The 23,696-nt window shown below is 44.0% G+C and overlaps 1 protein-coding gene across 2 annotated transcripts; it reads left to right on the top strand.

Annotated features, from left to right (window-relative positions):
• The first annotated feature begins 9,436 nt into the window (after positions 1 to 9,436).
• SDR42E1 (short chain dehydrogenase/reductase family 42E, member 1) lies at positions 9,437 to 23,151 on the top strand. 2 transcript variants are annotated; one of them, XM_055554061.1, is made up of 3 exons: positions 9,437 to 9,566; positions 19,867 to 19,959; positions 20,986 to 23,151. In XM_055554061.1, exons 2-3 carry the CDS (start codon positions 19,892 to 19,894, stop codon positions 22,097 to 22,099), a joined length of 1,182 nt encoding a protein of 393 aa, XP_055410036.1. In that variant the 5' UTR covers positions 9,437 to 9,566; positions 19,867 to 19,891; the 3' UTR covers positions 22,100 to 23,151. The 2 variants fall into 2 exon arrangements, with proteins under 2 accessions (XP_055410036.1, XP_055410037.1); XM_055554062.1 differs by lacking the exon at positions 9,437 to 9,566 and adding an exon at positions 9,573 to 9,884.
• Positions 23,152 to 23,696: the final 545 nt, after the last annotated feature.

Here is a 23,696-nt window from a genome sequence, read left to right as displayed (position 1 = left end):
ATGGCAACAACAAGGGCTACAATCTGTCTACTCTTTCTCTCTACCAAAAATTAAACAGTTGTCATGAGAATGTTGTTATGTTTATTCAAACTGAAATACAAACTCATTTTTTCCCTAACAGATGATCATTAAATGTAATTTGGGGCATATAACTCAGAAAGAATTCAAATACTTTGATTGCCTGATTAATTTCATAATGTGGAATGCTTGTGATATATGGAATGCTTGTGATATGTTGAATACTTTCCATAAGTTAAATGAGGTAAATCTTCACTTACAGAGTTGTTTTAAGAGATAGTTAAGACACATGATAAGACTGTGTTCACAAGATTGCATTTGTGTTGAAATGAACACTCTTTTGATTTACCCAATTCTGAGAACACTTAGTTAAATAAGATGCTTCTGAAAGAATGAATGACAGGTCATTCCACAGGGCGATCTCAGGGATAGGCAGGAAGCCTTTCTCCTGGTATATTCTCTGAATCTTCCAGATTCTCAACACCCTGTGGTCCACGTTGTGCCTTTGGTCCCCAACATCCTCCCCTGTATTGCTCCATTTCATATCCTTCTCTCTTATGGAAGGCTGTCTCTCAGCTTCATCTCATTTCACAGGACTTAGGGGAGTGATGCAGGGGCCAGGTGTCTTTGGATCTGGGAGTGAAGGAAGAGAGAAAGCAGGCAGCTTCAGAATGGAGATGATCAGATCTTGCAGACCACCAATGTCAGCTTGCTGACCCGCTGGAGTGTTCCTCTTGTTAAGAAGCCATCAGGAAAACAGTGAACATAGAAGAAATGGAAAGAGAGAATGAGGCCAAGAGACTTTGCAAGGCAAAATTAAACTCAAATGAAAATGAAGGGGAAAAAAACGAAGTATGAAAATGGTCCGGCCAATATCAGGTGTTGCTGGAGATGAGGGATTCACTTCTGGATATCAGGTTAAGATAAATGGACCATTCCTATAAATACATCCCAGTGCCTGTTCATATATATCTGGGAAACGTCAGCTCAGGGTTCAGAACTGAAACCAAGAGAAATGAAGTGTTCTTTTAAGTGAAGGATGTAGGCATGAAAGAAAAAAAAGACTCAAGATTCAGTCTTAGGTTTTAACTCAGTTAGGAGGTGGGAAGAAAATGCAAAGTTTCTGAAGAAAGAAAATGGAGAGGAAAGGATGAAGGGGAGTGAGAAGACAGAGAAGAACATAAATACAGAGTGTTAAGGAGAAGGGATTCTGTATGAAAATTTTAGGGTAAGCAATTCTGGCTGTGACAGAGTAATTCAAATGCATGACAACAAGAATGCGAAGCTTCTTTACAAAAAGAAAAATCTAAACAAATGGTAAATTTTGATTTGTCTTATATAACTGAATCCCTAATGAAACATCTGTGTGAGAATTGCATTTAATATCATGTAATGAACTCACAGCATTCACAACACTTGCCTTTGGTTTTATAGATGCATCTGAATAGCATATACGTTGCTTTTCAAGAAACGCCACCTGAATGTTCCTTACAAACAAAGATGGAGAAATAAAAGGAACTTAATCTCGGTCCTGTGCACCACCTATTCATATTACACGGTGCTGCCGCGGTCTCTGAGGGAAGAGAACATTTGGGTGTGCTGTGGGTTAGGTAAACACCCACTAAATATTGATGCAAGCATAATTACAATGACTGAAATAATCCTGGCATAAAATCACCCTCGCAGTTAGAAGAGAGACAAAATGAAGTAATCTGATCATGAAAATTAATACAAGTCAACTCTCAGTTTTCAATGCAGCTAATTGAAAACCACTTATTATTCAAACCTCTTTCCCTCCAGGTTTGTACTTTTTTCTTTGCCCTGAGAAAGAGGGCAGGGAGAGGAGCGCTCCGGGGAAAAACTTTATCGAGATGGTGGAGGAAGAGAATCATTTTCATTTTTCTAAGGCAGTGGCTCCTAAACCTGTATTGATTTTGCCACCCATGGCACATTTTTGTGGGCATGTCCAGGGTGAAAGAACATCTGGTCCTCTTTCACTTGATGTTGAAATGACAAAATGGCATTTATTGTAGCTGAGTAACAGTTTTATTGAGATATAATTCACAGATTATACAACTCACCCATTTAAAGTATACAAATCAGTGGTTTTCAATATTCACAGAAGTATGCAACTGTTACCATATTTTATCGCCACCACCCCCTTCAAAATGCCTACTGGTAGTTCCTGGGATCACTTTCCAAATGAACTACTTACACTTGAATCCTTGCCTCAAGATCTGCTTTTGCAGAAACTCAAGCTAGAACATGGTGGTTCTCCCACAATCCAATCACCGGAATTCCTAGCGAAGTCTATTCTGAGGTATGTCACCTGGTCCTAAGAGGACTCCCCACATAGAATAAGGAAATATTGATGGGGTTTGTGCTTTATTTCCTAAAGGGAATTCAAAAGAAGCAGGTCTAGGACTTCTCTGGTGGTGCAATGGATAAGAATCTGCCTCCCAAAGTAGGGGACACAGATTTCATTCCTGGTCCAGGAAGATTCCACACGCCAGGAACAACTGAGCCCAAGCTCCGTAACTACTGAAGCCCACACACTCTAGGACCCATGAGCTGCAACTATTAGAGCCTGTCCTTCTGGAGGGGAGAGGAGATGCATCTGTCTTTCCTAGTTGGTATTGCCATAATAATCCTTTTTCTGTGGCCCTAAGAAGCAAGTCGACAATACTGGTTTGCACAGGTTGGGCATCTCATTCATAGTTCTTATTGTTGTTCAGTCGTTAAGTGACATCTGACTCTTTGCAACCCCATCGACTGCAGCACACTAGGCTTCCCTGTCCATCACCAACTCCCAGAGCTTGCTCAAACTCATATCCATCGAGTCGGTGATACCATCCAACCATCTCATCCTCTATTGTCCTCTTCTCCTCCCTTCAATCTTTCCCAGCATCAGGGTCTTTTTCAATGACTCAGTTCTTCACATCAAGTGACCAAAATATTAGAGCTTCACCTTCAGCATCAGTCCTTCCAATGAATATTCAGGACTGATTTCCTTTAGGGTTGACTGGTTTGATCCCCCTATAGTCCAAGGGGCTCTCAAGAGTCTTCTCCAACACCACAGTTCAAAAGGATCAATTCTGTGGTGCTCAGCCTTCTTTATGGTCCAACTCTCACATCCATACATGACCACTGGAAAAACCATAGCTTTGACTGTATGGACCTTTGTCAGCAAAGTGATGTCTCTGCTTTTTAACACACTGTCTAGGTTTGTCATAGCTTTCCTTCCAAGGAGCAAGTGTCTTTTAATTTCATGGTTGCCATCATTGTCCACAGTGATTTTGGAGCCCAAGAAAAGAAAATCTGTCACCACTTCCACTTTTTCCCCTTCTATTTGCCATGAAGTGATGGCAGAAAGTGAAGGGGAACTAAAAAGCCTCTTGAGGAAAGTGAAAGTGGAGAGTGAAAAAGTTGGCTTAAAGCTCAACATTCAGAAAACGAAGATCATGACATCCGGTCCCATCACTTCATGGCAAATAGATGGGGAAACAATGGAAAGAGTGACAGACTTTATTTTTCTGGGCTCCAAAATCACTGCAGATGGTGACTGCAGCCATGAAATTAAAAGACGCTTACTCCTTGGAAGGAAAGTGATGACCAACCTAGATAGCATATTGAAAAGCAGAGACATTATTTTGCCAACAAAGGTTCGTCTAGTCAAAGCTATGGTTTTTCCAGTGGTCATGTACGGATGTGAGAGTTGGACTGTGAAGAAGGCTGAGCGCTGAAGAATTGATGCTTTTGAACTGTGGTGTTGGAGAAGACTGTTGAGAGTCCCTTGGACTGCAAGGAGATCCAACCAGTCCATTCTCAAGGAGATCAGCCCTGGGATTTCTTTGGAAGGAATGATGCTGAAGCTGAAACTCCAGTACTTTGGCCACCTCATGCGAAGAGTTGACTCATTGTAAAAGACTCTGATGCTGGGAGGGATTGGGGGCAAGAGGAGAAGGGGACGACAGAGGATGAGATGGCTGGATGGCATCGCTGACTCGATGAACATGAGTCTCAGTGAACTCCAGGAGTTGGTGATGGGCAGGGAGGCCTGGTGTGCTGCGATTCATGGGGTCGCAAAGAGTCGGACACGACTGAGCAACTGATCTGATCTGATCTGATGGGACCAGATGCCATGATCTTAATTTTTAAACGTGGAGTTTTAAGCCAGCTTTCTCACTCTCCTCTTTCACTTTCATCAAGAGGCTCTTTATTTCCTCTTCAATTTGCCATAAGGGTGGTATCATCTGCCTATATGAGGTTGCTGATATTTCTCCTGGCAATCTTGATTCTAACTTGTGACTCATCCAGCCTGGCATTTCACATGATGTACTCTGCATGTAAGTTAAATAAGCCACAGGAAGAGAACTGGTCAAACAGGAGCAAGGGGAGCTGAGAGACGGGGAGATGGAACTCTGATGATGTTTAAGACTCTGAAGCTAGATCCAACTTTTGAGCTTCAAGCTACAGCAGCCAATCATTTATACCTTTGATTTACCCATGCTAGGATAGATTTCTATGATTTGCAACCTGATTAACATGGTTGGTATCTACATTCTTCAATCTTTGAAAACGGTAAAGAACAAAAGTGGCAAAGGCAAGCTTCACTATCTCTGGGGGTCTTTTGTGTTCTAATAAGGAAGCTTCAAATGCTTGAGCCCTGAGTAGAGAGCCCTTGGCCAAGATACTCAAAATAACATGTAGTTTTAATCAGTGCTATGTAAACAACTTAATCCAAGAAGGAAAAAGAAAAACCATTGACCCAAATAGAATATTGGTAATTCTGAATAAGTGCTACAAATGCTTATAAAAGAATGTTAAGATGCCTAATTGCTGAATAAATGAAATATAAATATCCATTTTGTTACTTGGAGAGTTCTTTAATATGTAATGGGGAAAACGGTGTATTGAATGCACTGTAAGCAATAAATGCCTGTTTCCTTTTCTAAAACAAATCAATTCTTGAAACCATTAACCAGCATTTAAATGTAACTCTATTTTTTCCCCATTTATTTCTCCCTTTTGAATCTTTCTCATTAGTGGAAGGAAATAGGTTTATCCAGGAGATAGAACAGCATGGTGGAATGAGCGTGGAGTGGAGTGGGATTTGGAGCCTGAAGCCTTGCCTTTTAACCCCAGCTCTGCCAATTACTAGTTCTGTGACCTTGGGTAAGTGTCTAAATCTTACCTGGGTTCCAGGTGTAGCAAGAGACTACTGTCAGGAATCTCTTACCCACATCGGAGAGTCGTAGTGATAAAAACCTTTTAGGGCAGCGTCTCTCAGTCTTTATTGGTCATAGGAATTCCCTGGGGACTTCCAAATTTCACAAGACCTTTGCAGATTCTTGTTGTGTTTGGAGTGGAATCCAAGATCTGCATTTTGAATAAGCTCCCAGTGATGTTGATGTGGCTGCCTTCACACCTTGGGGTAACAAGGTAGAGGGTAACTTCCAGGCTCACAATGATTTTCCTCTTCTAGAAACTGCCCTGGATTTTAGTGATGGGCTATTAATAGTTGCTCTTATACCCGCTTGCCATAGCTGTATCCCCATAGCTTATACCCCCTTGCCACCTCTACTACATTAGAGGTGATTTCTGACCCAACCAGGATCAAAAGGTCGCATCCGCAAATCTGGTTTTGAACAGACAACCAGAGTTGGGACATTCACTCACTTGCTCATTCATTCAGCAGTTCTTTTCAAATTCTCTCTATGCCAGATACTCTAACAAGCAGTAGAGATATACTAGTTCGATAAAGCAGGTCTCTGGCCTCACAGAGCATTCATGATAGTACTGTACAAGATAATTTCAGATAAGCTAAGTGCTTTGAAGTGATTGGAGAATTTCAAGGGTTGCAGGGGACCTACTTTAAACAGGGGTGCTAGGGAAAGCCAAGGTCTTGCTTCCCTTTCTACAGTGACCTTGGCAGACACATGTTGAATACAAATGAAAAAACATAACCAATGAAAGAAGGCTGGGTCCCTGGTGATTGTGTGCAGGAGAGCCACTCTCCCCTGAAGACTAATTGAACTATGATGAGAATGAAAAAGAAACTTTTATTGCATTAAACCACTGAGATTTCAGGATTTATCTATTATAGAAGCTAGCACTTCTTATCATACATGCATAAATTATTGAACTCTTTCTGAGAGTCTAAAAGTTGCCATTTTTTTCACTTATATTTGCTAGAGCTATTCTCTACTGGGCCTCCCTGGTGGCTCAGTGGTAAAGATCCACCTGCCAATGCAGGAGATGCCAGAGACACAGATTCAATCCCTGGGTCAGGAAGATCCCCTGGAGAAGGAAATGGCAAGCCGCTCCAGTATTCTTACCTGCGGAATACCAAGGACAGAGGAACCTGGCGGGCTACAGTCCATGTGGTCACAAAAGAGTTGGACACAACTTAGTTACTAAACAACGACACCAAAATTCTCTACTACTTGAAAGAATCTTAATGGATACACTTTCTGTGAATCTGATGAGCTAATAGTATAAATTGTTGGACATCTGTGAAGAATGATAACTGTAAACTGGTTTTTCTGAAATGTATCCACTTTCTGGATATATTATTAGGGAAAACAATTGTTTAAAAAGGATTGACATAGTGAGGTCAATTTTTTTCTTGGTCATTTCTATCTTAAAATTCTTGTTCAGACCTTTATAAAATCAACTCACTAAATTGAAGTGGATAGAACTAAGGAAGCAATTGTAAAGTTTATGATTTTCCCTTGAAACATAAGTGCTTAGATTTTAAAAGAGTCCTTGGTGGCACAATGATATTAACATTTAAATTTGCCACATTTCTTCTTATGGGCTATCAACAGGCAGTAAACCTGGCATCTCTTAGAGATGAATTTCCCCAAAGGATGTCCGTCTTACATACTGCATCCTCAGAGGGATATTTTCTTCCTTGGCTACTGGTCCCAAGCACATATTGCCGGTCACCTCACTAGCCTTTCTCTTCTCCTCCTCTAATCTTTACTCATGCTAGGAAGGCAGAGAAAAGCTGTTTCTTAAGACTACTTGCTACAACCAAATCTCAGTCTCCTAAGACTTATGGCTGGATCACACTTGAGGACAAGACAGATAGGATCAGAGAGGAATGATTCAAGAGGCCAACACTGGGGACTCGGCTTTCTTCCTATGGCTTTCATTAATGTTTATATCCCCGGACTTGAGGTTTTCTTTGTGACTTTGTGTTCTCAGTGAAAATTTAGCAGTAAATGACTTATATCATATGAGCTTATTAGAGTCTGCATGTGGCAACAGCAGTGTATGAATTCAAAACTCCTATCCTTTGAGCCATCAAAATGAAGTCTTCTCCAGCCAGGGGTCAAGTCGTGTGTGTGTGTGTGTGTGTGTGTGTGTGTTTGTACACAGAGCCTGCAGGTTTCCATGGAACCAGACTCGTGATGAGGAGAAAAAGATGGGCCTCCCCAGGACACCTTTGAATAAGGATGTCAACATTCCTTTCTATATGGCTTTAAAGTCTTTGGTTACTTCAGCAACAAAGGTTCAGTTCAGTTCAGTCACTCAGTCGTGTCCGACTCTTTTAACCCCATGGACTGCAGCATGAAAGACCTCCCTGTCCATCACCAACTCCCGGAGCCTGCTCAAACTTATGTCCATTGAGTGAGTGATGCCATGCAACCATCTCATCCTCTGTCATCCCCTTCTCTTCCAGCCTTCAATCTTTTCCAGCATCAGGGTCCTTTCCAAGGAATCAGTTCTTTGCATCAGGTGGCCAAAATATTGGAGTTTCAGCTTCAGCATCAGTCCTTCCAGTGAACACTCAGGACTGATTTCCTTTAGGATTGATTGGTTGGATCTCCTTGCAGTCCAAGGGACTCTCAAGAGTCTTCTCCAACACCACAGTTCAAAAGCATTAACTCTTTGATGCTCAACTTTCTTTACAGTTCAACTCTCACATCCATACATGACTACTGGAAAAATCATAGCTTTGACTAGACAGATCTTTGTCAGCAAAGTAATGTCTCTGCTTTTTAACATGCTGTCTAGGTTGGTCATAGCTTTTCTTCTAAGGAGAAATTCTTTTAATTTCATGGCTACAGTCACCACTGCAGTGATTCTGGAGCCCAAGAAAATAAAGTCTGTCACTGTTTCCATTGTTTCCCCATCTATTTGCTATGAAGTGATGGGACTGGATGCCATGATCTTAGTTTTTTGAATGTTGAGTTTCAAGCCAACTTTTTCACTCTCCTCTTTCACTTTCAAGAGGCTTTTCAGTTCATCTTCACTTTGTGCCATAAGGGTGGTGTCATCTGCATATCTGGGGTTTTTGATACTTCTTCCAGCAATCTTGATTCCAGCTTGTGCTTCAAGTGTGAAGTCAAGTGGGCCTTAGGAAGCATCACTAGGAACAAAGCTAGTGGAGGTGATGGAATTCCAGGTGAGCTGTTTCAAATCCTAAAAGATGATACTGTTAAAATGCTGCACTCAATATGCCAGCAACAAAGGTTAGTCTTCACATCATTGCTCGCTCATTGATCAGAAGTGGAACTGTAAAAATAGGGGAAACTGGGGACACAGGAAAATATACATAAATATAGAAACCCAGAGACAGATTTTAAAAGATACATGGCAAGTGAATACTCAGGAGCCTAGAGAGCCTCATCCATCCATCACCCACCCATCTACCCGTCCACCAGTCCATCTATCCATCCACACACCCACACATCCATTCATCCATCGAAGCAATAAATAAGCTGAGCACCTCCTATTTATCAAGCACTGGTTATGCTCAACATTGTGTGTGCGTTAGTCACTCAGTCGTGTCCGACTCTTTGCGATCCCACAGACTGTAGCCTGCCAGGCTTCCCTGTCCATGGAATTCTCCAGGCAAGAGTACTGGAGTGGATTCCCATTCCCTGCTCCATAGGAACTTCCCAACCCAGGGATCGAATCCCAGTCTCCTGCATCGCAGGCAGATTCTTTACCGTTTGAGCTACAGGGAAGTCCTGCTCAACGTTGAAGGTACACAAAGACGGAAACGGAAGTCTAAATTGGAGGTGGTTATAGCCGATGATGGCTCAGACGGTAAAGCGTCTGCCTGCAATGCGGGAGACCCGCGTTCGATTCCTGGGTTGGGAAGATCCCCTGGAGAAGGAAATGGCAATCCACTCCAGCACTCTTGCCTGGAAAAGCCCATGGACGGAGGAGCCTGATAGGCTACAGTCCATGGGGTCGCAAAGAGTCGGACACAACTGAGCGACTTCACTTTCACCACTTCACTTTTCATAACCGATATGCCCTGAAAGGGCTCCCGCGAAGCTGGAACACACGGTTTGGGCACTTCGGGAAGATGCGTGAAGTGAACGCCACACCGTCGCACAGGTGATGGTGGGAGAAACCTGCATACCATAGAGATGCCGAGACCTCCGAGCATCGTAGAGAGGCCGGAAGTGGCTCCAGGAGGCTGGTCCGACGGCTCAGGCGCCGAGCGGGGGAGGCGGTGGGGAGAGGGAGGGGCCTGAGTCGCCCCACCTCGCGCTATCCCGGCGTCGCCGTGGTCTTCTATCTCTGTGAGTGGCCCCGGGTAGGGAGGGTCGCCCCTCCGCCGGGACCCAGGCGCGGGTCCTAGACTGAGTCCTAGACTTGGTTCTCCCATCAGTTCCCTGTGTGACCCTGGCGGGGACGCCTGGGCTTGCATGCGCCTCGGGATCCAGCGGAGGACGACCTTGTCGGCCGCTACCTGCGTGTCGTGGCGGCCCAGGTGGGACGAGCCCCGTGGCCGCTGGTACGGGGCGCGGTCGTGAGTGATGGCCGACCTGAGTTCATCCCACTTCCCCTCGGATTTCAAGCAGCGGGGCTCAGCGTCTCTTTCTAGGATCGTTGCGAAGGTCTCAAGCACCGGCTAGCTTCTGGTTTTCGTCTTCTTTTTGAAAAAGATGGCAGGCCCCAAGCTCAGAACTTTCAACAGGCATCTGTGTCAAGCTAGACTCCATTCACTTTTTTTTATTTTATATTATAATCTTTGTGGGGGAAAGATTACTTTGTCTTGATGACAGATGATTCTGGTTTTCCATTTAAGTGGCCGTGTAAGGTTCCCATTTAAAATGAAGGTATTTATTGCTAAAAGATAAGGAGTTTTAAATAAAACAGTAAGTACTAGTACCAGAGATAGGGCTGCTCTGGTGGCTCAGTGGTAAAGAATCTGCCTGCTAATGCAAAAGACACGAGTTCGATCCCTGGGTCAGAAAGAGCCCCCAGAGTAAGAAATGGCAACCCACACCAGTAATCTTGTCTGGAAAATCCCATGGACAGAGGAGCCTGGCGGGCTACAGTCCATGGGGTCGCAAAGAGCCACACACCATTTAGCAACTAAGCAGCAACAAAGTATCCGAGATACCAGGTATGACAGAAACTATGAAGGTGATAAGTGAATGACACTGCGTTGTTCCCAACCCAGCTGGGTCCTCCTACTCTGATCTGTCTTCAAGTCCTTGCTCCAACTCAGCCTGTCACCTGCATAATTTGTGGGCCAGTTTTTTGTTTTGTTTGTTTTAGATGCTTTTCCTTTCAACTTGACTAGGGTAAAAATGACGTGTGGCGTTGTGTGATTTTAAGATGCACAACTTGGTGACCTGATACGCATATATATTGTGAAATGATAAGCACAGTGAGGTCAGTTAACATCTCTATCACCTCACAGAATTATGATAGTTTTCTTTGTGTGTGGTCAACACTTGAAAGATTTACTCTCGCCTGGCGCGCGGGAAGATGGCGGCATCCAGGTGGGGGTCTTGAGATCAGATCTGCGTGGAGTTGGCATCTGGGCCAGCAAGGCGGGGCCTGGCTCACCCTGGGCGGTTCGGCCTTGGGAGCTGCGGGGTCCCAAAGTGGGGAGGGGGAAAAAAGAACTACTCGCCTAGCAGCTTTCAAGTCTGTAATACGGTAATACTACATATGGCCCCCATGCTGTGCATTTGATCCCCAGAACTCAATTATGTCTTGTAACTAGAAGCTTATACCCTTTGAAAAGCATCTCCTCATTTCCCGCATCCCCCACCCCCTGGCAACCGCCGTCCTACTCTTTGTTTCTATGAGATCAGCTCTTTTAGAGTCGGTGTAATCGGGATCACCCCAGTATTTGTCTGTGACTTATTTCACTTAGCATAATGCCCTCAAGGTCAATTGGTACTGTCACTAATGGTAGGATTTCCTTCCCTTTTTGAGTGGCTGAATAGTATTCCACTGTGTGTGTGTTTGTGTGTGTATACATCACATTTTCCTTATCCATTCATCCTTTAATGGGCACTTAGGTTGTTTCCATGACTCAGCAATTTGAATAATGCTGCAGTGAATATGGCGGCGCAGATACCTTTTGGAGATAGTGATTTCCTTTACTTTGGATATATATATATATATATATATATATATATATATATATATATATAGGTAGGCAAGGTTCTTGACCTCTGAGTCTTTTTCTCATATCAGAAAAGCTGAGGATAATAATTACCTCAGAAGACTGTTCTGAGGCTTCAGTGGTTAACCTTAAGCCCCTCGCCCATAATACTAAATGCCGACATAGTTGCTATTTTCATTTTAGCAAGGAGGAAACAGGATCCGAGAGGTTCAGTGACTTTCCCAGCGTTACACAGGGAATTGATGGGAGAACCAAGTCTAGGACTCAGATTTTCTGATTTATAATCTAAAAAGCTTAACCCTGCCTCCCCACTACCTCTTGCCTCTCGGGAGGGGATGGGGCACCTCCTGCCTGCCCTTCTGGAAATTGGAAGGGCCCATTTGACATTGCAGAATGTGTTAGCTGTGAAAGCCCCCACGGGACTCAGGTCACCATAGACTTGGCTGCTTCAGGTCAGGGACTCTGCACAGCCCTGAGTGCTTGATGTGGGTGAGGTGTAGGCTGTAGAATCAGATGCATCTGGGTGCCAGTAGATACAGCCCCCTGCTGTCCCAACTACTGACCTGGCCATAGTAAATGGGGTTTACCAATTAGTACTTGCCTCAGAGGGTTGTTAGCAGCATCAAGGGAAATGATTTGTGGAGAAGGTCTAGCGGGGTGCTCAGCACACAGTAAGTGATTAATGAATGACAGATGACAGTACTTTGATATGTTTTAAGTGGCAGGCATGCTGACCTAGAGGGGAGGAAGTACAAGTACAGTGCTTGCAGGTAAAACAGCAAAGGGCATTTGAAAGGTTGCAGAGTACAAACCGTGTTTGGATTTACCAGGTCTCAATTCAGTTCAGTTCAGTTCTGTCGCTCAGTCGTGTCTGACTCTTTGGGACACCATGAATTGCAGCACGCCAGGCCTCCCTGTCCATCACCAACTCCCGGAGTTCACTCAAACTCATGTCCATCGAGTCAGTGATGCCAACCAGCCATCTCATCCTCTGTCGTTCCCTTCTCCTCCTGCCCCCAATCCCTCCCAGCATCAGAATCTTTTCAATGAGTCAACTGTTCACGTGAGGTGGCTACAGTACTGGAGTTTCAGCTTTAGCATCATTCTTTCCAAAGAACACCCAGGACTGATCTCCTTGAGAATGGACTGGTTGGACCTCCTTGCAGTCCAAGGGACTCTCAACAGTCTTCTCCAACACAACAGTTCAAAAGTATCAATTCTTCAGTGCTCAGCTTTCTTCACAGTCCAACTCTCACATCCATACATGACCACTGGAAAAACCATAGCCTTGACTAGACGGACCTTCGTTGGCAAAATAATGTCTCTGCTTTTCAATATGCTATCTAGGTTGGTCATAACTTTCCTTCCAAGGAGTAAGCGTCTTCTAATTTCATGGCTGCAGTCACCATCTGCAGTGATTTTGGAGCCCAGAAAAATAAAGTCTGACACTGTTTCCACTGTTTCCCCATCTATTTCCCATGAAGTGATGGGACCGGATGCCATGATCTTCGTTTTCTGAATGTTGAGCTTTAAGCCAACTTTTTCACTCTCCTCTTTCACTTTCCTCAAGAGGCTTTTTAGTTCCTCTTCACTTTCTGCCATAAGGGTGGTGTCATCTGCATATCTGAGGTTATTGATATTTCTCCCGGCAGTCTTGATTCCAGCTTGTGCTTCTTCCAGTCCAGCGTTTCTCATGATGTACTCTGCATAGAAGTTAAATAAGCAGGGTGTCAATATACAGCCTTGATGTACTCCTTTTCCTATTTGGAACCAGTCTGTTGTTCCATGTCCAGTTCTGACCGTTGCTTCCTGACCTGCATATAGGTTTCTCAAGAGGGAGGTCAGGTGGTCTGGTATTCCCACCTCTTGAGGAATTTTCCACAGTTTATTGTGATCCACACAGTCAAAGGCTTTGGCATAGTCAATAAAGCAAAAATAGATGTTTTTCTGGAACTCTCTTGCTTTTTCCATGATCCAGTGGATGTTGGCAATTTGATCTCTGGTTCCTCTGCCTTTACTAAAACCAGCTTGAACATCTGGAAGTTCACGGTTCACGTATTGCTGAAGCCTGGCTTGGAGAGTTTTGAGCATTACTTTGCTAGCGTGTGAGAGGAGTGCAATTGTGCAGTAGTTTGAGCATTCTTTGGCATTGCCTTTCTTTGGGATTGGAATGAAAACTGACCTTTTCCAGTCCTGTGGCCACTGCTGAGTTTTCCAAATTTGCTGGCATATTGAGTACAGCACTTTCACAGCATCATCTTTCAGGATTTGAAGTAGCTCAACTGGAATTCCGTCACCTCCACTAGCTTTGTTCATAGTGATGCTTTCTAAGGCCCACTTGACTTCACATTCCAGGATGTCTGGCTCTAGGTGAGTGATCACACCTTCGTGATTATCTTGGTCATGAAGGTCTTTTTTATACAGTTCGTTTGTGTATTCCTGCCACCTCTTCTTAATATCTTCTATTTCTGTTAGGTCCATACCATTTTTGTCCTTTATCAAGCCCATCTTTGCATGAAATGTTCCCTTGGTATCTCTAATTTTCTTGAAGAGATCTCTAGTCTTTCCCATTCTGTTGTTTTCCTCTATTTCTTTGCATTGGTTTCTGAGGAAGGCTTTCTTATCTCTCCTTACTATTCTTTGGAACTCTGCATTCAGATGCTTATATCTTTCCTTTTCCCCTTTGCTTTTCACTTCTCTTCTTTTCACAGCTATTTGTAAGGCCTCCCCAGACAGCCATTTTGCTTTTTTGCATTTCTTTTCCGTGGGGATGGTCTTGATCCCTGTCTCCTGTACAGTGTCATGAACCTCCGTCCATAGTTCATCAGGCACTCTATCTATCAGATCTAGGCCCTTAAATCTATTTCTCATTTCCACTGTATAATCATAAGGGATTTGATTTAGGTCATACCTGAATGGTCTAGTGGTTTTCCCTACTTTCTTCAGTTTAAGTCTGAATTTGTCAATAAGGAGTTCATGATCTGAGCCACAGTCAGCTCCCAGTCTCGTTTTTGCTGACTGTATAGAGCTTCTCTATCTTTGGCTGCAAAGAATATGATCACTCTGATTTTGGTGTTGACCATCTGGTGATGTCTATGTGTAGAGTCTTCTCTTGTGTTGTTGGAAGAGGGTGTTTGCTATGACCAGTGCGTTCTGTTGGCAAAACTCTATTAGCCTTTGCCCTGCTTCATTCTGTATTCCAAGGCCAAATTTGCCTGTTACTCCAGGTGTTTCTTGACTTCCTACTTTTGCATTCCAGTCCCCTATAATGAAAAGGACATTTTTTGGGTGTTAGTTCTAAAAGGTCTTGTAGGTCTTCATAGAACCATTCAACGTCAGCTTCTTCAGCATTACTGGTTGGGGCATAGACTTGGATTACTGTGATATTGAATGGTTTGCCTTGGAAACAAACAGAGATCATTCTGTCGTTTTTGAGATTGCGTCCAAGTACTGCATTTTGGACTCTCTTGTTGACCATGATGGCTACTCCGTTTCTTCTAAGGGATTCCTGCCCGCAGTAATACATATAATGGACCAGGTCTAGGATCTGTCAAATATTCCTCATTCCTGCTGACATTCTTAGAGAAATGGCTTAGGTTTGCATGGAGTTAATACAATAGTTTGGGAAGCAGTTGGAAAATACCAATTATAAAACTTGGTGATTAACTTATAAGTATCAGGAATAACTGCAAGACTGCAAGGATCTTTTGTGCAACAAATATGTAGGCAAAAGTAGTTTGAGTGGGTATCTGGACAAGAAGATCAGGTGATAGAATTAACTTCCCTGCCACTGCCAGTAAAACTCAAAACTGCACAAATACCCCTGTTTGGCATGATTGTGTCAACTTTCCCCTTAATGCTGTGCGGTTAATTTTCTTCGCAGATGTGTTTGGCCTTCTAGGTTTTACACCTCAGTTCCCTTTTGCCTGTATCAGGGTGACTCTCCTTATTGTCTGTAACTACTTGTTCATCATTATGGCTCTAACTGCTTTGTATTAAACACAGATAACTTTCAGATCATGTGTGGAATTTGAGCAGCACCGTTTCTAAACCTTCTAGCCTCAGTACACTTTCCTGGTCTCAGTACAGTAAGAACACAGTTAATTTTGCCTCCATTCAGTACCTGGCAGTAATTTAAAACACGCCATCATAGGGTTAAACTACCTGGATATATTTTTATCTTCCTTTAAAGTAAATACAGTAAATTTTTCTTTATGAAAGCTGTCTTCAGTTCTGCTCGCCATACTCCAGTAGCGCCTTGATTTGTATGTTGCATTTTAATACCAGAGGGTCAGTAGCATCATCCTCTTGAACCCTGGGGATGAAGGAACTGTGTGCATAAGCTGAGGTTCTTATTACTGATCCTTCGCATTTAATTAGGTCTTTGTAAATCTGAAGTACTCCTAGTCATTTTTATGAGTTTCTTCTCATGACTTCCCTGTGAGATGTCAACTTTATTACCCTCGTTCTATCTTAGTATTATCAAGGGGTCAGGCGGACTTTAAATTTCATTTTTTCTTGTTTATAATTAAGATTCCTTTTTTTTTTTTTTTTTTGGATCGTGTACTTAACCATAACCTGTATCAGCTAAAATGACTCCTCAGAATAAATGTGACCCTCCCCCCCAACCCAGAAGGAAGCAATTACTGAACAAAGCCACATTTTGGAAGAGCCTTAAAGCAATTGAGATTATAAACAGTGGTCTGAGTGCCCAGCCCTGGAAAGAATCAGATGGAAACTAGTAAAGCAGCCACCATGAAATATAAAAACTCAGGCAGCTGTTTGAAGGAAAACCACGCAGACCCTCTTTTCTCCCTTGTGGCTTAGTGTTCATGGGAATTTCTTTTGGTTTCCTGCGAAATGTGTTTGCTGTGATTTTTCTGTGCTCGCCGATGCAGGCAGCTGGAAAAGGAGGAGGTGGCTTCTGGGTGGCATCACTAATGGCTGGTCATCCATGAAGGTTTCACCAGCCGGGTGGATAGGCTTCCCTCATTGCCATTTGTCTTGCTAACTTATTAATCTTTCCTTACTCGTTACCACTCCTCTGACCCTCCAGTTCAAGTCAATTACACAGGTTCTTGCCCCAGATAATTCTGGAATTAGTTGGAAGGTAATGAGGAATAGCGTGAATAGGCCTGACAGGTACTCGGAAGCGTTAATAGTTTGAATTTGTACGTTCCTGGTGTGATTAGTGTGCACTTGAGCCAGGACTGGCCTGCAGTCTTATGACTGGATGGGAATGTGCAATTTTAGAAACAAAGGACATTGATACACACTGCTGTATTTGAAATGGATAACCAACAAGGACCTACCGTATAGCACAGAGAACTCTGCTCAATGTTATGTGGCAGCCTGGCTGGGAGGGGAGTTTGGAGAAGAACACGTACGTGTCTGTGGATGGCTGAGTGACTTTGCTGTGCACTTGAAACCATCACAGTGCTGTTAACTGGCTATACTCCAATATAAAAACTTTTTTAAAAAAGGACAATGAGAGATTTGGAAGAATTTCTTTTTCCTTTCCTAAAAAATATTTATTTATTCACTTACTTTCACTGCAGGATCTTTAGTTGCAGCATGAGAACTCTTAGTTGCAGCATGTGGGATCTAGTTCCCTGATCAGGGATCGAACCCGAGCCATCTGCAGTGGGAGCACGGAGTCTGAACCACTGAACCACCAGGGAAGTCCCTGCGAAGAATTTCTGTTGGAAAATTCTTAGCTGGGTTCTTTGAAGCCTTGTCCATTTTCTGATTTCCTTATCGGGGAATTCTTGTGGAGATAGAAAAATATCTTAACCTTTTTTTCCCCCCTCTGGCATCCTCTTAATGAAAACCCTGTAACCAAACAGAACAGTTCTAAAACCTGTAAGTGCGGTTTTGCTTAAGGGCGTCACCGTCCTTAGACTTCACCTGCTGCCCCTGCCTCATGGTGATCTCAGCTGAGCACACTGGCCCTGCCCCTTCATCACCCCTCACCTAGACTCCTGCCAACCTCCAGTCTCTCCCTCCTCCAGGTAAAGCTTAATCTTTGACAAGGACTGAAGTGAGCCCACCGTCCTGGACACCTGCAAAGACTCTGTTGTCTGCAGAATAGAGTGCAGGCTCCCCCGAAGGAATCTTGGTTTCTCTTGGTTTTGCCTTCTACTTTAATTTGCAGAAGCCTGTCTCCTCTAGCATACGCTCTGGAATGCAGGAATTCTGTCACATTTTGCTTTATGTCATTTTCATGCCAGAACTTTTCTTTTTAGGAGCTAAGTTAAATGAAAATGGCAGCACTGATTGGCATACACAATGACGACTCTTGGACACGGCCGGGCCCTGCATAATTTGTGCCCATCATCATTTTACTAAATTGGATGTATTTCACCATGTCCCAAATCATCCATGAATTCTGCAGATACTTGATGGGCATCCTCTGCATCTGAGGTTGTCTGGTGGGGACATGCCAGTGAGAAAGGCTGAAGGTTTTGGTTCTCATGGCACCCAGATTCTGCTGGAAGGAGATCAGTAGTCAGAAAGGAAACAAATACATTTAGGTAATGTGCCATGAAGAAAACAAAGCAGCGTTCAGATAAGGGAGAGCTCTTCAGAAACTACCCTCTGCATCGAGCACTTGAGCAGACCTAAATATTGAGAAAGACGCAGCCTGGCAGGGATCTGGCTTGGCGGTGGTTCACACAGAGGTGAAGCAAGGAGTGCGTGTAGGCCTCAGCACAGATGAGCTTGGCATTATCAAGAGAAGGGAGAAGTTCAGGGGGCTGGAGCGCAGAGTAGAGTCCCAACAAAAGAGTGAGAGGAAGTCAGAGAAGGAGGTTGCCACCAGGTCATGGTGGTGACAGTAAGAAGTCTGGGCTGAAGTGTCAGTGACTGACACCCTTCTGTGTCTGGAAGCAGCATCAGTGATAACAAAGTCATGTGATCATGTTAAGCGTCAGAATGGACCGCAGCAAGTTTTATGGCTGGCTAGTCCAAATCCGAATGGGAGCGTCCTGCACTCAGAAAATAATAGAAACATAAGGTCGCATATTAAGAGGATGCCGGGGCATTCATTCGTGATGGATTTTCCTGTAAGCACAACAATGGCAACTGCTTAGTCAGACCTTGGGACTCCAGCCATCCTTCACATCATTTTGCTCAGTTTTCCTAATTATCTCACCCTCAAGCCACGGAGACAGTCACTTGCTGAATCTTGTCTTCAGCTGTCACACCAACTGATTTCTGCACGAATGATCTGATTAGCTTTGCTGGTGATCAAAGCTTCTTAGTAGAGTTATCCAGAAGAATCTGACAAGCTTTGTGTAATCCTGTACTTCTGAGAGACCTTATCATGATGTGTGGGAATGTAAGAGAAAAATTGAATCCTTAGACTGTGGAACGCGAAGAAAAGGAAATTCAAGAAGTGATATCCATGGAGCACCTACACTACATCAGGCAATTTTTATACATGTTCCCATTCGGTCTCCAGAACCCTGCAAGCTTATTTTTAGTTCTGATGTTTAATGCAGCAACAGCTCAGAGGGATGAACCTGTCCAAATGGTAGCACCCTTGGTTGCTTGCAGTCTCCCTAACTAACCACGCTTCTCAGTTGTCTCCACTTACTTGACTGAATGAGAGAAAGTGTGTGTGTGTGTGTGTGTGTGTGTGTGTTTAAATGCATTTGAGGACCTGCGAGCCTCCTGTTCCATTTCTTCTTAAGTGGAAAGAGTTGAGTGGCCCACTTTTTGCTTGTTTTGTCTTGTTTTTGAAAGAAAGGTGTCTTGGAGCCTTGAGAAAATAATAATTAGAATATAATTTTAGCATAGATGTGGAGGGAGGGGGAAGCAAGGTTCCCAAAGGCATTGAGCACACACAGTACTTAGAAGATTTCCTGGGTGGGTGAATATGGTTTGCTACATAAAGGACCTTTTTGTCCTTCCCTTCTTTTTCTACTTTTTTTTTTTTACATAAAAGCCTGTATTAAACTATGCTGCAGTGTGCTGTCTTAAACAAAAGATGTTGGAAATTTGCTTCAGAATTCTGTCCTTGATTTTTCAGAGGGGGTGGGGGGATGCAGAAAATGACCCTCCCTACCAAATTCGAACAACTTCTTTTCAAAAAGCCTCTAGTGTTTTCCACGGATTAAGAATAATGCTTTCTATTTGGAGAGTGTTTTGTGGTTTTTCAAAGCTCTCCCAGCTACATTATCTTATTTAACCTTCACACTGACCTTGCCAGGCAGTCAGAGCAGATTAGTACTGTTCCTGCTGACACAGGCAGAAATGTTGTGCAGCCCAAGAAGTGACAGGAGGGGGGTGGGCAGGAGTCAGCTAATGTCCCAAAGCCATGACGGGAACCCAGGTCTTAGCTTTTCTTTCTGCTGGAGCACACTGCCTTTTTGTGTCTATTAACCCCAAGTAGGGGACCATCGCTTCTGCAGTTGGGTTAGTAACAGTGATGCATCCTACTTTCTTCATAGGTCCAGTTATCTTTGACTGCCACATATGGATTCCCACAAATCTCCGAAGGAAACAGTCCTCATTACAGGAGGAGGTGGCTATTTTGGTTTCCGGTCAGTGCATCTGTAAAATATGTCCATGGAAGTATTTTACCAGTAGTTGCTGGGAAAAGTATAGCTTTCAACCTACATTAACGCAGTGTAGACTCTTACTTGTTGGTACAGTGTAGACCAGGAATGAACCATGCTGCCCACTGCTCAGATTAGGAAATTGAGAACTATAGATACATTCCACTTGAAGAAAAATCCTTTATAAAGCCATTGAATCGGGGTTGGGAGATAGTCTTATCACAAACAAACAATTTAAAATAATGGCTGTTCTTTCACAGTTACATTATCATTCATAAATATTCTGAAGAATAGATGGTGAGTGCTAGAATGGGGGGAGGAGGGGTTTTCTGGTGGCTCAGTGGTAAAGAATCCGCCTGCAATACAGGGAGCTGCAGGAGATGCAGGTTCGACCCCTGGGTCAGGAAGATTCCTTGGAGGAGGGCATGGCAACCCACTCCAGTATTCTTGCCTGGAGAATCCCATGGACAGAGGAGCCTGGTGGGCTACATTCCATGGGGTCACAAAGAGTCAGGCACGACTGAAGTGACCTAGCATGCATGCATGCCTGGAACGGGGGGCTGGGGGAATGTAATATGTGGACACCACCATCTTTGAATATAAAGCCTCTCTCATTGTAATTTAAATAAATGTGAAGATGCTCGTTTTTTAATATTTGCATAAGTAAAACTTGTACCAATGAATGTGTAAAGTGAGGAACTCACAGGATAAACCAAGAAGACTGGGAAAATTATATACTTTTCCAAAGAAAGAGAGAAAGTGAAGTCGCTCAGTCATGTCTGACTCTTTGTGAACCCATGGACTGTAGCCTACCAGGCTCCTCAGTCCATGGAATTTTCCAGGCAAGAGTACTGGAGTGGTTGCCATTTCCTTCTCCAGGGGATCTTCCCAACCCAGGGATCAAACCCAGGTCTCCCACACTGCAGGCAGACCCTTCACTGCCTGAGCCGTACTTTTCCAAGGCATAGCTTAATAGTGATTTGATCTAACTTTTACTCTTTCTTCTTGCAGCCTTGGCTGTGCTCTGAACCAGAAGGGAGTCCATGTGATTCTGTTTGACATCAGCCGCCCTGCTCAGACCATTCCAGAAGGCATCCGGTTTATACTAGGAGATATCCGCTGTCTCTCTGACATAGAGAACGCCTTCCAGGGTGTCGACGTGGCTTGTGTGTTCCATATCGCGTCTTACGGTATGTCAGGGCGCGAGCAACTGAATCGAAGCCTGATTGAAGAAGTCAACGTGGGGGGCACAGACAACATCCTCCAGGCATGCAGGAGGAGAGGGGTGCCGAGGTTAGTGTACACGAGCACTTTCAACGTCATCTTTGGAGGGCAGGTCATCAGAAATGGAGACGAATCTCTGCCTTACCTGCCCCTTCACCTCCATCCTGATCACTACTCTCGGACCAAATCTATCGCTGAGAAGAAGGTGCTGTCAGCCAATGGTACGGCCCTGGAGAGGGGCGGTGGGGTCTTGAGCACCTGTGCCCTGAGGCCAGCTGGCATCTACGGGCCTGGAGAACAGAGGCACCTCCCCAGGATAGTGAGCTACATAGAGAAGGGCCTGTTCAGGTTTGTGTACGGAGACCCCAAGAGTCTGGTGGAATTTGTCCATGTGGACAACTTGGTGCAGGCTCACATCCTGGCCTCAGAGGCCCTGAAAGCCAACAAGGGCCACATTGCTGCTGGGCAGCCCTACTTCATCTCAGACGGCAGGCCTGTGAACAACTTTGAGTTCTTCCGGCCTCTGGTTGAGGGCCTGGGCTACAAGTTCCCATCCACCCGCCTGCCCCTGACCCTCATCTATTGCTTCGCTTTCCTGACAGAGATGACCCACTTCATCTTGGGGCGACTCTACAACTTCCAGCCCTTCCTCACCCGCACCGAAGTTTACAAAACCGGCGTCACACATTACTTTAGCCTGGAGAAAGCCAGGAAGGAGCTGGGGTATGAGGCTCAGCCGTTTGACCTCCAGGAGGCAGTCGAGTGGTTTAAAGCCCATGGTCACGGCAGACGTCCTGGGAGTTGTGACTCCAAGTGTCTTGTTTGGGATGGGCTGGTGATCTTACTCCTGGTTACAGTGGTTCTCGCGTGGCTGCTGCCTTCCATGATCCTGTCGATGTGAAGGAGGAGCTGTACTGAGGTGGTTTTTCAGGAAACACACGTTTTAAAAATAGAGAATAGATACCTGATGTCAACATTTGGATCTTCAAGTTGCTACTTAAGAATAGATTCTTGGGGGACTTCACCCTGGCTGTCCAGTGGTTAAGACTCTGAGTTTTCAGTGCAGGAGGTATGGGTTCGATCTCTGGTTGGAGAATTAAGATCCCATGTGCTACACAGCACAGCCAAAAAAAAAAAAATTGATTCTTAGATTAAGTCTTCATTTCCTACCTCCTTGCACAGATCCTGAAGGGAGAAAACAGAAACCAGGATAAGTTTGAGATTCAGATCCTTGGGTCTTCCTCCTTCAGACATGGACAGTAGACGTCATTCTGAAACCCATAGAGCTAAACTCCCTCAGATGGGAAATGTCTTACTTGAATTTCTCAGAAGCCAAAAATGTACTTATCTTCATTCCATACGTTCTGCATTGACTTCACAGAGGTTGAAACACTGATATGGGAATGGCAAAATGCTAACAGCTTGCACTTGTGTGATAAACAACAAGTTGAGCTACTTCCCGACAGCCCAAGCCTCTGAGGAGATGGTCACTTTTGCAGGGGAGGCGGTTGCTAGTCACAGTGTATGTTCTAGGAATGAGTTTTTGCCCTTCGTGACATAAAGGTGTTATACCTGTGTGACCACATGGTAATGTTTGATATTGAAATGAATAGACCTTTATCTTACTTCCCAGGATTCTTTGGAGGGTTAAATTGGACCATGTATATAAAGTGCCACTCACCACACTTACAAGCCATTATTTTTATTAATATTATTATTACACATTCCTTATGAGGGTTTTCTTCTGTTTAGAGGGTGCTGTTGCTACTGACCTTTCTGGAATACCTTTGTGACGTGCCCTCAGACTCTAACAAGTGTGCTTAAATATATTCAGTGTTGATAAAGTTGTGGTCTCCAAGGAGAGATTGAAATCTGGGAAACAGCTAAAAATCTGATGATTGATGAGAATATTCAAGCTAATGATACCATTTGCAATTAAAAAATTAAACATAACTCTCATCTAATAGACTGGTTTTCTTCCTGGGGAGAATTTCCGTTCTCTGAAGGCCTCTTCCAGTGAAGAATGTTCTGAACAATGGTGGCATTGTCCGGGCTCCCACGGGGATTGCTGTGGCAGACATTCAAGTTGTACTGTCACATGGGAACTGAAGTGCAGAGAAGACAGCGTCTTCACCCATTCTCTGATTCCAACTACAGAAAGGACAGCATTCCTATGCTGTAAGGACAGATGGCTGTGGAAAGTCATGTTAGATTTGGTCTGAGAGTATTTGTAGGAGGAGGGTGCTGGATGAAGAGGCCCTGGTACATCTTGCCTGGACATTTTGGAAAAAGTGCTCAACTTGATACCAGAGGATCTGCCACCATGAATATCTTGTGTGGTCTTTTAACCAAGTAACTGCAGCCTCTGTAGGGCCTCAGTTGCCTGCCTTGGGAAATAGGAATGTATTTTCCCTTTCTATTAACCCACCTTTGGGTTTTTCAAGTGGCACAATGGTAAAGAATCTGCCTGCCAATACAGGGGACACAAGAGACACAGG

The sequence above is a fragment of the Bubalus kerabau genome, chromosome 17 (assembly GCF_029407905.1).
Source record: "Bubalus kerabau isolate K-KA32 ecotype Philippines breed swamp buffalo chromosome 17, PCC_UOA_SB_1v2, whole genome shotgun sequence".
Lineage (NCBI taxonomy): Eukaryota > Metazoa > Chordata > Mammalia > Artiodactyla > Bovidae > Bubalus > Bubalus kerabau.
Note: the sequence above shows the minus strand (reverse complement) of the source record. Positions and strands in the feature narration are given on the sequence as shown.

Excerpts from the sequence above, each read along its gene's own strand:
- SDR42E1 (XM_055554061.1), top strand. The coding sequence starts at position 19,892 with ATGGATTCCCACAAATCTCCGAAGGAAACAGTCCTCATTACAGGAGGA. Across the intron at positions 19,960-20,985 it reads GGTGGCTATTTTGGTTTCCG|CCTTGGCTGTGCTCTGAACC; the intron begins GTCAGTGCATCT and ends TTCTTCTTGCAG.